General features: G+C 36.6%; 1 protein-coding gene across 1 annotated transcript in view; it reads right to left on the reverse strand.

The window, feature by feature from the left end:
• Window positions 1-17,063, reverse strand: part of SPTBN5 (spectrin beta, non-erythrocytic 5) — a 1,783,454-nt gene that overhangs the window by 271,219 nt on the left and 1,495,172 nt on the right. Inside the window, exon 60 of the mRNA XM_044073536.1 lies at window positions 5,100-5,289. Coding sequence (XP_043929471.1) covers window positions 5,100-5,289 — 190 coding nt within the window. The remainder of the gene's footprint in view (window positions 1-5,099; window positions 5,290-17,063) is intronic.

Raw genomic sequence — 17,063 nt, forward strand, 5'->3', positions numbered from 1 at the left:
TGGCAAGCAAGTCTACTAAAAGCCATAGATTCAGGCAATACAGATATGGCTATTGCCCTGTGTGTCCACGTTAGATGTAGATAGGAAGAGAGGTATACCTTCTGAGCTACTATAAAAATCAAGACCCATGCAAACTAATGAATGTTCTGAAAATTATTTCCATAGCAATGCCTTCTCATTCAAACCCTGAAAATGGGGTTGGGAAACATGAGACTCCATTAGATTATAATACCTGCAGTGGCAGTTTAACACTACTAAATGAATGAATGAATGAATGAATGAATGCCAATTTGCTTGGTGTTGGGAAAATTAGACTTAGGATGCATTGTGGGAATTTAGCAAGAAATATGAAAACTGTGAAATTGCTACACCAAATAGAATCAAAGGAAAATCATCCAAAATATATAAAACCAGTCTACCACTGCTGAAACAAATAAATGTATTCATACACAGTTGTTATTAAATGTATTTATTTAGAAACTGAAGAAATGTGCACAGACTAGGATAAATATGCTGTTGGAAAAGCAAAATTCAAATGTAAAACAAAACGACCAATGGAATAACACATTAGCTGAAGATAAAAACTTGTTTTATTACCAAACAAATAAAATAGGTAAGTGCTTTCACTTTTGCTTCATCAGACCATATACACAGAGAAAAGAGCAACCTTTACTTATAGGCAATCCAATTACTAAGCAACCAATCACATGCTAAGGGTCACAGTTAAAGGAGAAAGACATAATAAAACCACAGCTTGTGTAAAATTGTATACATATCTGCAGAAACTGCATACAGAAAAAATGCATACAGAAAGAAATTCAACATACAGAAAAACATCAATCATAAAACAAACACATAGAGACAGAAATATAAAAACAAAAATAAGCAAAAACTATAAAAAATTATTTTAACTCCAAGACTACATCCTTTCAGAATGGGTCTAAGTGGGACTTTCTCGTTAAGCCCACTACCCTGATCAGCTCTCAGTCTTATTATCCATCTGACCTCCATGGTTTTGGTTAGAGTCCTGATGTCACCACCTCTAATGCTGGGATAAATTCTGTCAATAACCATGAACCTGAAGGTCTGTCTGTTGTTAGTATTGATCACATGTTTATAGAGGGCATTGGTGGTAAAGGCACAGCGTATGCTATATAAGTGTTCTCTAATTCTATCCCTCAAGGTTCTATCGATTTTTGCCAACATAAAATGCTTTACAGAGCATGCAATAAGCAAGATAGATGACATGCGTAGTTATACAGGTAGCCCCTATCCTAAAACTAAACCTATGACCAGTGTCAGGGTGCTCAAAGCATCCACTTCTGTCTATGAAACTGCAAAAGTTGCAATTCCCACAGGGTATCATAGTCCCTTCAATTCCACTCACATCATGCTTGTAACTGTCCAGATAGCAGAACAACCTCTTCAAGCTCTTCTTGTTCTTGTAAAGAAATCTAGGTGCATCACCTACTATTCATTTGATACTGGGGTCAGTGGATTAACAAGCCGCAGTGTTTCCTAATGATGTTCATAGTCATTCTGGAATCTGTAGTATAGCTAAGTGGAACAGAAATACTGGCAGGTACAACAGGTAATGGACATGCATTGTCCCCATCCTGTTCAGAAAAATAGGGTTTCACTATATTGGCCCTAAGGGGGGGGGGGTTAGTAGTGCATCAACCTCCCCTTCCTTATAACCTCTATCCCTTAGCTTACCCTTTAGCTGAGTAAGTTCCTGATTGAAATCTTCTTCTGCCCCATTTAATCTAGTGGCTCGAAGTCCCTTCACTATGTTTCTAAACACATGAGGAGGGTGCATACTGAGTCTGTGGAGCAAAGAGTTCCTATAACATGACTTTCTATAAATTCCTATGCACAATGAGCCATCTGCTAGTCTGTTTATAAGTATATCGAGGAATTCAGTCTGTGTCTCTGAATATATCAAGGAAAACTTCAAAAAGTTGGTGGTCAGATTTAGGTCATGATGGAACTCAAACAGGTCCTCAACCCCACCTGTCCAAATAAAAAATTAATCATCTACAAATTTACAGTAAAATGGAATATACCATTGAAAGCTAGGGGTGGGGAAAAGACATTCCTCCTCCTAGCATGCCATAACCATGTTGGCGTAGCTGTTGGCACTGGACGTGCCCATCGCTACCCCATCCTTTTGTTGGTAGTAGATTCCATCAAACACAAAAATGTTGTTCTCAAGAACTAATCTCATACTGAGTTGTAGGGCTTGGTCATAACTGCTGTACTTATTAAGATACTTCTCAACATATGTCAGCCCAGTGCAGTTAGGAATCATTGTAAAGAGGGATTGTATGTCCATTGTCACTAGAAAATGCCTCCTACTAAGGGGCTGTGTCTTAATGAAGTCAAACAAGTTCTGAAGGAATTGTTTGGAATCCTTGAGCACTACTTGATTCTTATCCAGAATGGGATGCAAGTGTTTCTCTACAAAAATGGAGAAGGGTTCAGTAACCCAACCCCGACCAGCCACAATTGGCCTCATTGGTGGTTTAAGGCTATCCTTGTGGACTTTAGGCAAACCCTGTATGACATGGATCAGGAGCTCATTGACAAAAAAAAATAATTATACAGTTCATAATTGATTTTCTTATCATTCAAGCTTTCCATTAATATATTGTCTGTTCTCAGTTTAAGAAAATGTATATCACTTTTAGTAACAACATTATAATGTTCACTGTCACCCAACATCTCTTTCATAGATTGAAAGTAGTCATGCCTATCCATAACTACAATGGAGCCACCTTTGTCGGCTGGCCTGATGGCTATGGTGTCATCATCACACAGTGTTTTCAATGCCAATTTCTCCACAGAAGTTGTTATGACTATAGCTACCTCTGTTATTAAAAGCTTCATGCAAATTATTTTCAATAATCTTAACAAAGGATTCCAACAGAGGGTGTGGGGTAGGCAAATATAAGCTAGGTTTCTTAAACATGTTCATATTCACAGAATTCATATTGGTCATGTCACCAAACTGTATCTTTAGTGACACATTTCTTGCGAACATTTTAATGTCCAAAATATTGTCAATCAAAGTCACCATGCTACGTGGGTATAAAAGGGAGCCTCCTACCCAGTACACTCAGCTCAGAGGGAGTGAGGGATCTCTGAGACAAATTCCACACATTTAAGTTGCTGTGTCCCTCCACATCTTTTTCAGTGACTGGTTCATACTCTGCTCTACTGGTAGTTTCCTTTTTGTTCTCCCTCTGCTCTGTGACGGGTCTCTGCTGGGCTGTTGTGTCTTGGCAATGGGTAAAGGGAAGCAAATGGAGTTGCTGCTGGACCTGGAATTTCTGCCATCCAAGCTAATGTTCTGATTATTAGGAATTTTCCTCCAAACATCATTCCCCAGGACCGGGGTTATCGCACCCTGTAACCCATTTGCTCCATTAATTTCATCAAGCTTGGATACACCTGGACAAGTATCAGTAGAATTGTCAGTTACAGTATTATCAAGTTCTCTGTGAAGAACAGCACTGCAAGGGTTCAAAGAACTACTAGATGCAGGTGTAGTGCTGTAACTATTTGGGTGTCTTGCTGGATCTGTATGTGACTCAACATTCCTGTTGTTATTATTTATTTGCTCAGAGGTTATACATGAGTCGTTCCGTTGGCCATTGTTATTTCTGGGCCAAGTGAAAACATTGCCCAATTTAAAGTCTCTAGTGTCCCTATCCATTTTCAAATGCTTCTGTTGTAACAACTTCCTTTCATATAAAAGTGCAGTATCCACAGGTTTATCTATGGTCCAGCGATTTCACTTTGATTTTATTAGTGTCCATTTTGTTGTAGAACTTTTATTTTTCTTAAATACAAAAACTGTCCAAACATAACTAAATATGAATGAAGGATGAAAAAGAATCTTCTGTGAGCAATATGAAAAGGAAATATTAATACCTCACCTTAGAAACATCTAATTAGAGAAAATGAGAAAATTTATTATCTTCATTCCTTCCGGGGAAAGAGGGAGATGATGAAGAGGAGTCCAGGCTGACTATAAAAGACAGGGAGGAAGAACAGAAATGATCAGCTCCAGGTCATCCAAAGTAGCCTGATGAACACCCCCCCCCCCACACACACACACACATACATACTCTTGGGTAGATTAATCAATTAAATGGACCTAGAGAGCATGTGATATTTGAAAGAGGAAGACTAGTTGGCCAGAAAGGAATACTGCCTGGATTCCATCCAAGACACTCGAAGCACAGCATCAATAATGGAGTGATTTGCCTGCTCCTGTTTTCATAGCAATCTAACAGAAAGCAGCACCTGAATGAGATCTAGAGCTGATGCTGAAATGATGTCCTGGACCTGGAGCCTTAAAGCTGCACTTCACAGCTCCAGCTTCAGCATTAAGGTTTATTACTAATGACATTATTACTCCTATAACATCTCCTAGTACCCACAGAAAGAAAACGGACAGATGGTGGGGCAGACATTGAGTTCATAAGTTGTGGGTAGCAAAATGAGTTCATGAAAGGCCTTGCTTAGTCACCCATGGAAAAAATTCAAAGCAATTGATAAAACCACAAACTGACATACAAATAATTTCACACGATGCCCAAATGTCAAACCTGATGCTTACTAAGCTCTTCCTTATATTAAATGTGCTTTGCATTAAAGGTTGCTGTACACAGTTTTCTCAACTTTCCTTTCCATGTTTATACCTAAGATACATTTTTGAACTTCCATTTCTGGATATATGTCTGAAAAAGTGGATAGAAAGGTAACTAAATTTTTCCAAAGAAGCCACTGCTTTGTATAAGGTATATGAATGTATTTCTTGTTTATACATTTGGCATTCTTTTATTTTGTTTTTTGTTACTTTTCTTTTTTTATTGAAGTGGGTGGTGTATAACTAACTGGAGGTTTCAGAATTATTGACTCTGCCATTATGTTGACAAAAACTGTAGTGCAACATTTCAGTGTAGTGAAAATGCATTGATTATGAACCCAAAAATCTAAACAGCTATAATCCTATGGTGAACTGCTGCTATTGATACAGATACTGTAGTCTGACAAGGTCATCTGTGTGTTATAACTGGCAGCCCATTTACCTCATTTGACATGAAATGTCCTTTGTTCACCATTTCTTCTCCCATGTCCTTCACATCCTTATACTTTATCATCTGTTTATCGATTTCTCTCTTGTACTCCTCATGGCGTTTAATTAGAAGCTCAGCAGTGACAACATCATTCGCCAGCTCCTCTGACATGACTAGTGCATGCATCTCATTGGCCCACACCCTGTATACCAATAGAAAAGTATGATAATTGGTGAATAATTGTCTCAGAATGGTGGAAAATACACTTAACAGTTACATTTTTTTAAACTAAAACTTGTGCTACTAAAGGTTTGCCTTCTCTTTTTGTATTTGTGTATATCCACACATTAATGTGAGGTCACAAAGGCTTTTCATTCCTTTGCCTACTTATCTGATATGCCACCACATGGATTTCACATTTGCAGGTTTGTATTTTCAACAATGTATCCTGACACACTTCACAGGTATGTTCAAGTCGAGAAAGACATACAGAGCCTACAGATAACTACTTCAATACATTATATTTCTGGCAACATGTTCCTAAAATACATTAATAAATGTAATTTCAGAGAGTTCTCAGCCTTTTATTTCACAGGATTGTTGCTATTGACTTCAAGTTGAAGAACTGTCAAAGAAAGAGCAGGAATTAGGCAAAGGTCCTCTAAAAGTAAAACAGCAATATTTTTCAAAAGACCAAAGAAGACTAACCACGGCTTAAACTAAAACAGCTTTAATGAAACAAAAAAAGGAGAGTAAGTGCTTTCACAACTTCCTAGTCGCTTCTACAGACTTAAATACAAAAAGAACAACATCAAAGCACTTAAATAGACTGCCCAATCTTAAACAAGCATCATTTACACATATGCATAAAGGGATAGTGATGAAACATACTTTTTATGCAGATTGTTCAACAAGGAATGTAGTATATTACAGTTACTGTATGGAATGTTCAGCATTCTATATAGGTAAAACGAATAGGTCGTTAAGGGAGCGTATCATGGATCATCTTAGAGATATTAGGAACAATAAAGAGAGTAATGCACTAGCAAGGCACACTAAGGAATTTGGTATGCATCATGCCTTTAGATTTTTAGTACTTGAAATAGTTAAAGACAGCTCTAGGAAGTGGGACACAAAGAATAGAACAGTATTAGCTGAGCTCAGATGGATAATACATTTTAATGCAGACAAGAAACCAGGCATTAATGATACTGTATCTATTAAACCGGTACTACGTGCATGTACATTCCCCCATTGAGTAAAATGTTTTTTTTAAAAAGTTTGATAACTCAATGTATTTTTTATATGATGTTACTTCTTTATTGACATGTTGACTATATGAGCTGTAATATTTTCCTTAGTTTTTGGAGATATGCTTTTAAGCTGACTAATTAGTTAATTGTTTAAAATTGGGCAGTCTTTTTAAGTGCTTTGATGCTATTCTTTTTATATTTGAGTCTGAAGAAGTGACTGGGAAGTCACTTACTCTCGTTTTTTTGTTTTATTAATGCAGTTTTAGTTTAAGCCGTGGTTGGTCCTCTTTAGTCTTTTGAAAAATAAAGCTTCCTAAACTAATTCAGATGACGAGAACTTCAGCTGACCCTCCATTAATGCTGTCCTTCTGAGTACTTTTGAGGCCTGTAAAGGCAGACATGTTACAAGCCAGATCAGTATTTTAAAACAACAGCCCATTAAATAATAATTAATGCCCCCTTGTCCACTCCATGGCATGTTTATTAGTCACTGCAGTTAATAATTTGCCCAATTTTAAGATGTGTGAAAGAAAGAAAAATAATTTCAACGCCCCTCCCCCAGCTTCAGTGTGAAGACTTCATCAATTTTTCTTCCTCACCAATCCCAGGCTGTGTTGGGTACACCCTGAAATAAATTTGCTGATGAATCTTGCCATCCTTTAAAGGAGGAAAATTTACAAAAATCAATGCTTTTTTAAAATGAATTTTATACAAAAGTCCCAGGATTCAGGAAAGAGGAAGCCACACCTTCATCATACCACTCATCTTCAGATTCTACGGAGGTTATTCCATTACAGGTCATGAGGAAAACGTGACTCCATAAAGGAGTTAGCCATTTTTTAAGATGCCCCCTTATGAACAGCAGCATACAACTTACAATCACATTAAATGTATCAGGCTGACAGAAATGAGCAAACACCAGCATTCATTTCTGCCAAAAGTGATGAAACCTTGAAAGAATTTTACCTCTTTCCCTGAAGTGCAGTAACCTCAAAATTTGTAAGATACACAAGAGGAAGGGGATGCAAGCATGAAACTCCACAGAGATAGGGTGACAAAGAGAGAAAGAACAGAAAAACAGGCCAGTAAACATACTAAGCTGCAAAAACATCTTCAATCTTCTCCTTCTTTTGGCTTTTCTCAGTTAGGGGTCGCCACAGCGGAACTCCGGTCCGTTAATGATTGGCAGTAGATTTTTTACGGGTGCCGAGGTGCCAGCTTGATGCCCAACCTTCAGTGAAGGCATGCCCTTTCTACGCATGTCTTTCGAACGGCACTTGACCATGGGAGGACATGCAGATTCCACACAGAAGGAGCTCCAGCCGTGAATCGAACAGGAGAACCTCTTGCTGTGAGGCAACAATGCTACCACTGTCCACCCAAAACATCTTCAGTATTAAACCTAATTAATAAGAAGCAGGACTTTAAAACACAAAACTTACAGACACCACATCTAACCTGAAAACCTCTTCTAAGATTGTAACCCTATTGTACTTCCTGTAGTTTTCCTCTCTAACTAGGTCGGTCAATGAATCCATTTATACACAAATGTTGGTAAACCTTTCCAGACGTCTTTCTCCTCATTAGTCCTTAACTCTTCAATGACCTATGTAATTGGATTAGTTCTTATTTCTGAGAGTGGAATGGATAAAGAATTTTACATTTGAGAACTATTAATGAATAATGCAGTGGACTAAAATAACTAGAATGGATAGTTTACAATTACAACCATCAGTATGCGGTCATTGCACAAACTGTTTTTAGTTGAATGATTTAAGCTTTGATAATAAGAGGTGACTGACCACTGGTAAAAGTTGATGCTGGCACCATGCATGAAGATTGCTACAACTGTAAAGCGTAAAATGGAATTTTAATAAAAACTGTATTTAAAAAAGGACTGGGATGTAAGCCTTCATGACAGAAGTTCATTTAAGCTTCCATTTGTTCTGTAAAAGTATCCAATGAACTTTCAATCTTTGTTCAGTCCACACACAAATAGGATATATAACTCAAGCCACTCAGAACACTGACCTTGTTTGTGTCCCTTATTGGCAAGTTTGTGTCCACTATACTAAGATTTTCTTGTGAAACTCTTCATCTCTGCTAATTCATAATCAACTCCTTGATATCAGAAACAATGTATTTTTTTATATGGAAATCTCTTCTGGGCTGCCAAAACCATATGAAAATTCACCCTCATGGTTCTAATACAGTGCAGCTTGTGTTTCCTTTGCTTTGCTTGAATTTTCTTTTGTCTGTAATTAATGTTGTTACCAGCCAGCAGTACATGATGTCTCTAGTAGAATGGTGGTATATGCCATGCTGTTTAATGATGGTACACCTTGTTGGCTATAATAACTGATAACCACTTTAAAAAGTATTAGAGTCCTAAGCTATTTTTTCCTGGATACTAAATGGTATCTTATACAGGGGTTATACAAATCCACCTACTCAGTTTTTCCAAGGTCTTGCTCCATTCTTGCTTTTATAAAGTATATCAATAATGCATAATATGATTCTTCATTTGTTTCCTAGGCTGTTTATGGTAACTGTTTTAAGTGATTAATTTCCAGCCATTTTTTTTCCTGATTTGAGTTACTGAAGTTTGTCATTTTGATAATCCAACACCACAGGATCCCTCTTCTTGCATTTAACCTGATCTAGATACATCTCCTCAGATGCTAATTTCATTTATTTTCCTGCAGCATCTTTTTTCAGAAATATATATACCACCATAAGATACCACCTGCAGTAATTCAAATATAATATTTAGCTGCCTGTTAAGAAACAGAGCTGTTTAGTTTTAGGTATCTTCTATTTACATAATGTTTTATATAAAAATATCTTCAAATAATCATATAAATATAAATGTAAAACAGTCTGGCATATTCTCTTAGATACATCTCCTTAATTCAAACTAAGTTGATCTACTAAATGTTGATCTAATAGTCATTAAAACTGGTTTCATATTGTAATTAGGTCTTACAGTAATTGTATTAAGATTGACAATAGCAAGCATTATTCTTTGCCAGTGAAATAACTGATACCAAAGTATTATGAGTGATTGTTGTAAAGTTATCAGTTTGAGCACATTGCCATTGCTATACACACACACACACACACACACACACACACACACACACACACACGCACACACACACACACATTTTGGCTCATAGGTAACTATTAGGCTAATCACCATAAAGGGTCTTTCTAAGCATAGCCATGCTTCCCAAATGTATTTGATAGGTATTGATAGCATTCATTTTATAGAGGGTAAAGCTTGGGTATGAATGGTTGTACATTAACACGCTTCCTCTTTCTAATAGGAACACAGGTGGCAGACCAGGTGTAAATTTACAATTTACCATCCACTGATTCAAGTGGCACTTGAATGAGTGCAATGAGGCACTATGCTTCACATGGGTGGGAGGCCTGTTCCAGAGTAGTGGTAGTCTCAGAGAAACATACATGTCCCTCCAACATGTCTTATTTATTTTGCAGATGAGGCGTAAGTCCCCAGATCAACTGTTTCCAATGTTATTTGTTTTATGGAAATGCAGCAGGTCCATAAGGGTTGGATCACAGTATGTTTTGAATGCCAGGCATAGATCACCTCTCAGAAATCTACAGGAGACCATGTACAAGGTAAGGCTTTTAGGTAGTCCACAGAGGACATGATTATACCATGTATGCTTTTTATGAGGAGCCTTTGTGGATGCTCCAGTTGTTGACTATGTCTGGTCAGGTATATATCGAAGAGGGAATTGTAGTCAATGGTCTAATTGGTCTAATGAGGGCTGGGTCCAACAGAGTAATGATGTCTTGGGACCTAGATTCCATACCTTTGCTAATAACTTGTACAATGTAAAATGATTTCCTTACTAAAGCAGACATATGGTGGCAAAGACCAAGTCACTGTCTATATGTGTTCCCAAACCCCTGACCACAGGATCAACTCTTAGGTGTGTATTATCAATGCAGTCATTTCCATGGGTGGTTTTCTTTCTGAAAGATACCATTATACATTTTTAGATCATGACCCTGTTATTAGTCTGTGTCAGGCCTTCTTGGAGGATATTTGTGTCTTTGAAGGATTCTATGATTGTACATGGTCTGCAATCATCTGTGAATTCATCAGCCAAAGGACTTTTATACTGGCCTTGATTTCAGAGATGTAGATGCCAAAAAAGAATGGCCTCAGTATTAAGCCATGGTGGACTTCACTAGCTACTGGCTTTTTGTGGCTGTAGATTCAGCTATCCTGACTTCTCATGTCTTATCTATGAACCAGCTGGCTATCCAGTGGGTGATGAATGCCTAATTTTGTGAACTTATCTACAATACCAGAGTGGGGTACTATCTGTGTCAAATGATTTGGCCACATTAAGGAAGGCAGCATGCACCATTTTGCCCCAGTCCATTGCTTTAGTGACCTTCTTGAAGAAGTCCACAGGTTGAATAGGTATGACCTGCTCTTGTTTAAACCAAAGTGGGATGGTTCCAATGTCTGTAGATTTCCTTTACCATTATTTATGTCCATGATTATTCTTTCCATGGCCTTACATATGAGACTAGTCAGGCTTAAATGTTGTTTGAATCCGGGGTCAGGGGATGGCCCACCCTTATGCAGAGGGATAATAGCTGGACTCCTCCATTTGCCTTACATGAAGTCTGTTTGGAGGCTATGATTTAATAGTACTTTTAATAGGCCCTATGAGTAATGGTTTATGCTATTAAGGAGGCACCCTGGGTTATTATCAAATCCCATCGATGTATTGTTTTTTTGCTTTGGAGATTGCATTGAGGATATATTCCCTAGGGATAGTTATGGAGCTAAGGTTGGGGATATTTCCTGAGAGGTGTCTTGGGGAGAAAGAGGAGTAAAATTGAAGCTGAAGTTATCAGGCAGTTGATTTGCTATATCCTGCAGCTCAGTACAGGTGGCTCCATTTACAATTAGTTTAGCACATTGTTGTTATTTTGTTTGAGGTTTCGAAAAGAGCTGAAGAATCCATGTAGTTGTCCTTAGTCTGAGAGGCTACTTGACTTAATTAGCCTCCGGAATTGTTTATTTAGTTTGATGATGATGTACTTATCTTCCTGGGCATTACCCTTCCTATTTTTGGCCATACTTTTCTTCCTTTTGTTATACAACCTGTTGATGCTGGGATTTTATCAGGGTGGCTTATTTTTCAAGTTTCTTCTGTATTATTTTGGGTAGGTACAGTTGCCTCTATACAGCTTTATACATGATTGTAAAGGGTTTTTGTGAATGCCGCCACACAGGAACAGGTGCTCCCTGGGTTTGGGGCTGTTGCTTAAAAGTAGGAAGTTTGCCTTGGAATAATTCATAAAAGTTCCAAGGTTACCAGGTGTCCCAGGTTTTATTTTTATTTCAAACGAGACAGCCTTATGGTCCAACTTGACCAGTGAGAAAATTACACTTTGGGGTGGGGGTGCAATGTTCACCCATATTGGTGAAGAATAGGCCAAGGATGTTGGTGCACATAGTAAATTGTCCAGGGAATTGATGTTGACAAAGTTCAGGAATCTTTGTGTCTGCATGTTTGAGTTTATGTATGATTCTCAGTTTATAGTGAGGCAGTTGAAGTCACTAAGGAGTGTGATGGTGGGTTGAATGGATAGTGACATGAGTTCATTTAAGAAAGCTGTATGGGTTCCTGGAACACAAAGGGGGATGTATAGCTTGCAAACACATGTATGGAGCTTTTCTTATGGTGATCTGTACCTGGAGGACTCAAATGCTTCATACTGCTTGACCAGCATTGGGATGTGTATGTTTTTTATGTAAACTGAGACACTTCCACCTTTTGTCCCTTTCTGTACAGTTGCTGGTCTAAAGGTGTGGAAGGAATTGTAGCCCTACACTGATTGCATGCTCTGCATTGCTTTACCCATGTCACAGTAACTATACAGACATCTACATTCTCCAGGGTGAAAAGAGCTTGAAAGAAATGAATTTTTTTGCTTAGACTCCTAAAATTGAGCTGTATCACCACTAGATTATTCTGTTATTCTGGGTTGGCTTAACTATGTCAGATGGTTTATATATATATATATATATATATATATATATATATATATATATATATATATATATATATATATATATATACACACACACACACACAACACACACACACATATATATATATATATATATATATATATATATATATATATATATATATATATATATATATATGAGAAGAAAAAACAAAAACTCTGAAAACAAACCATAAGTATAAAGACTGCTCCAAACAAAACCAAAACAAAATATCAAGGTAAAACAATACCCAAACCTCAGTCATTATTGATGGTATTAGTCTTCTTATTGCATTTAATTGAAGTGAGCACTTTCATCTTATCCTTAAAGATTTCTTTACACACTTAACTAATTAATTGTCAGGTGATATTCACCCCAACCACAGACTTCATACCCCCTCATCTATCCCCACCTATTCCCACCTACCCCTCATCCTTCTCCCTCGCCCCTTCCTCCTCTTCCCTAACTCCCACTGATCCTCCCTCCTCCCCCACCCTCTCCTCATCTTCCTCATCCCCATCTTCCACTAATCCTTCTCCATCCACTAGAAACTTAACCCTCCTATCCCTTAACATTCAAAGCATCTCAAACAAAGTCACTGAACTACATTCTTGGATCTTTCTTCATTTTCCTGACATCCTGACTCTCTCCAGAACTTGGCTGAAACCACATATCTCTGAACGTTTTCCCCCAGGATATAACATCTTTTGCTCTGATAGATGTACTAAAAAGGGGGAGGGTAGCTATTATATACTTGGACCTACTCTCCCACTCCCACTACCAATTCCACTTCACAATTTTCACCCTGCCAAAATCCTAATAGTAAATTGCAAACAAAACAACTATAAAAATCTAGCCATCACTTCCATTTATATCACTCCAGGTAACATCCCTCCTCTTGAGCTCTTTCTCTCCTGGATCTCACAAGCCATTACTGATGGAACTATAATACTGGGTGACATCAACATCGATTGGAAAACACTAACCACTGACTCAACTAACTCTAGCATTAACTTTTATGGCTTCTCTCAACTAATCACTACTCCCACCAGTCTAAACAAACACAATAATTCTGGTTCCACACTTGACTGGATACTCTCATCCAACCACAGCCTTTACCACAATCCCAAAACTTTACCAGATACCTTAAGTGACCATCTTTCCACTTATATTCAAAGACATCCCCTCCAATTGTGCAAATCTCATACATACAAAGAATGTCGCAAACTTTCTAACTTCAACCAAAACATCTTTAACCAATCACTTTCTTCTATTAACTGGTCCTTCCTACACCACCTTCCCCTGGAAAAAGCTACCACTAAATTCAACAGCATCTTCCGTGGCACTCTAAACTCCCTAGTTCCCATAAGAAAACACAAATAAAAGCTAACTTTGCACCATTGCTTACACAATCCACTCACTCTCTCATGCACAAGAAAGGTAACAAGTGGAACAACTTGCTAAAAACCATATCCCTTACTGACCTACAAAAATACAAGGAACGCCACAATTATAACAAAAAAGTCATATATGCAAGAAAAACTTATTCCTAAAGCCACTATCTAACCCCCACTCCAATCCCCAAAAATTCTGGAATACAATCAACAAAATACTTCATCCAGGTAATCCCTCTACTTCTAATCTCTGCCCCAATAACTCTGCCACTGCAACTGCCGCCTTTCTCAACTCCTTTTTCACTGAATCCATCAAAAACCTAACTCAAAAGGACAACTCCAGCTTTAACTCTACCTCACCCTCTCCATCAACCCACCTTACCTCCTTCTCACTAAAACCTGTCCCCATGGCATATATAACCTCCTTCTCACTAAAACCCATCCCCACTGCATATATAAAATCACTGCTCAGCAAACTCAAAACATGCTCTTTATGTGCTGGAAACCTACATACCATTTTCCTAAAACTTGCTGCAGACACCATAGCATAGCCCATCTCCATACTAATCAATAGAGCTATCAAAGAATCCATAGTCCCTGACATCTGAAAGAAATTCTATACCATTCCCTTACATAAAGGAGGGCACTCCACTAACCACTCTAACTTCAGGCCTATAGCCATCCGGTCTCCCTTATCAAAAATACTTGAGAAATGTATACACAAGAACTATTAAATTATCTCTTCCAGGGAAACCTTCTAACCCCTACACAACACAGCTTCCACTCTAACCATAGCACAGCCACTACACAAATATATTTCACTCACTCTATCTCCAAAATCCTAGACAATAACAAACTAATCTCCTTGACCTTTCTAAAGCCTTTAGTATATAACCACTGAAGGTGTCACAAATCTATTCGGATACACCACAAAAAAGTCGAACAGCCAGCTCACAAGTATACAGCTCTCCAAGAACATCCAGGTCCATAAACGTTCCAAAGGTTTTTATTAAACAAAAACACACACAAATAAAATAAAAACGTCGACCTAGGTTTCGTTCACAAAACGAACTTCATCAGAACACATTTGAATGTAGACTGAAACTTTAAATATGAGTGCCAAAGGAACTGATTGGACCTGTTAACCAATGAATTTGAAGCACTTTGCATTAATGTAATTAAATTAATTAAGTTGGATTACATTAACTTGAGCTAAATTAGACAGTGGGTTGCAACACATGCTTCGATATGCAGTCTTCACAAAAACAAAGAACAGAAAAATTGTCCTTAATTCTTCTATGTCATATTATAAAAAATGACAAAACATTTACCCTAAATGTTGCCCTTATACATATTGCATAAATAACTTATTCATCCTGTAATGTATGATAGTTATAATTTAAAAAAAGCAACACACACATTCAATACCAAATACAAATGAATAAAGAGTAATATGAAATCAGATAAAATGAAATAAAATTAAAATTAAATTAAATTACCCTTAATTTGGAAAAATACAAAAATAATAATAATAAATACAACACGTATCGCCGGTACCTAAAACACCATCTGATTAAAATATATATGTGTATAAATAAATATAATCACATGGTAAATGTATAAAACTCATATTATAAAAGTATATATATATATAAGAAAATATGAAAAAGTATATGTGTATATGTTATCTATAAATTCATTCAAAATCTTGCCATACCTGAATCTATTATCAAATACAACCATAAATAATGCAAAACCAAATATGTTATTACAAAAGAAGTTACATGTATAAAACCTATATAATGGTGCAATATTTTAGGTGTAATAATTTATAAATTCATGTTATGTAGATCAGCTGTTTATATATAAGAAATATTTATATATATAAATATAGAAAATATATATAAAATATATATGTATATATAACCAGGTATAATAAGATGTAAATATACAAATATTAATAATTAATAATATAATATAATATATATCCAAATGTACAATGTTAAAATATGAAATAATTAAAAAAAGTATAAAATGATTGTATTTGTGCTAATGATCATGAAGGGGATGAATATAAAATAATATAATATATATAATAGATACAAAATATATATATTGTCAACACATAATGTATAATGTAATGTTCAAAAACTTTACCAATGTGGTAAATAAATAGTTAAAAGTAACCAATTTGATTGATTATAAGTTCCATTATTATCCATTATGTTATGTAAAACACTCATTGATATTATTAGTCTCTTCAGACGTTTTGAATTTTCAAAATTCTTAAAACTATATACACCTGCAGTGTAAACAAGGGTTATATGTTCTATGTAGTATACAATGTGGTATTCTTTAACTTATATATATATATTAAAACAAGTGATGATCCATAAATGCCCAACCACTAAAACCCCTTAATACTTTTCATCCATAAAATAGGTTTAATACTGATAAATTCATTTAATCCAGGGTTGTGGTTGGCATTAAGTAAAATCTGTAACTTTAATTCTAACACATCTAAATTATACTTAGTAACCTTCCCTTGTGAATCGAACTGTTGATGAATAATCCCAAAAAACATAAAGGAATGATTTGGAAATTGGTCGATGTGTCTAGCAAGGGCATTTGTTAATTTATTATTCTTAATGTTCATTAAGTGTTCTTTAACCCTTGCCCTAAGTTGTCTACTAGTTTTACCAACATAAAATCCCTCACACTGTTGACACTTAGCTATGTAAACAACGTTTTTTGTGTAGCAATTGATATATTGTTTAATCCTCATATTATATCCATTAATAGTTATATTGCTATCTGTATTAATCATATATTTACAAGTTGAACATCTACCACACTTGTGGTTACCCACCGGTTTAAAGGACTCGCTACCTGTGTTGCTGTTCATACCTTCAAACATGTCCTTGAAGGACGAGTCCTTTCTAAAGCCTTTGACACTCTCCCACAACAAACTTCTGTCAAAACTGTCAGACCTCAATCTCTCCAGCTCTACTACTTCCTGGTTCTCTATCTTTCTAACAGACTTCAGTCAGTCAGGTGACATACTGCTTGCTCCCCTTTCCTCCCAGTCCAAACCGGAGTCTCTCAAGGCTCCATTCTTGGACCTCTACTTTTCAACATCTTCACTAACAATCTCTACACATCAGTCCCCAACTTCACTATAATACAATATGCAGATGACTCCACTATAATCTCCTCCTCTGACAACCTTTTCCAGCTCCTCACCCTAACCCAAGAATCA

Source organism: Protopterus annectens, chromosome 6.part0 (genome assembly GCF_019279795.1).
Source record: "Protopterus annectens isolate FY-2018-M chromosome 6.part0, PAN1.0, whole genome shotgun sequence".
Taxonomy (NCBI): domain Eukaryota; kingdom Metazoa; phylum Chordata; order Ceratodontiformes; family Protopteridae; genus Protopterus; species Protopterus annectens.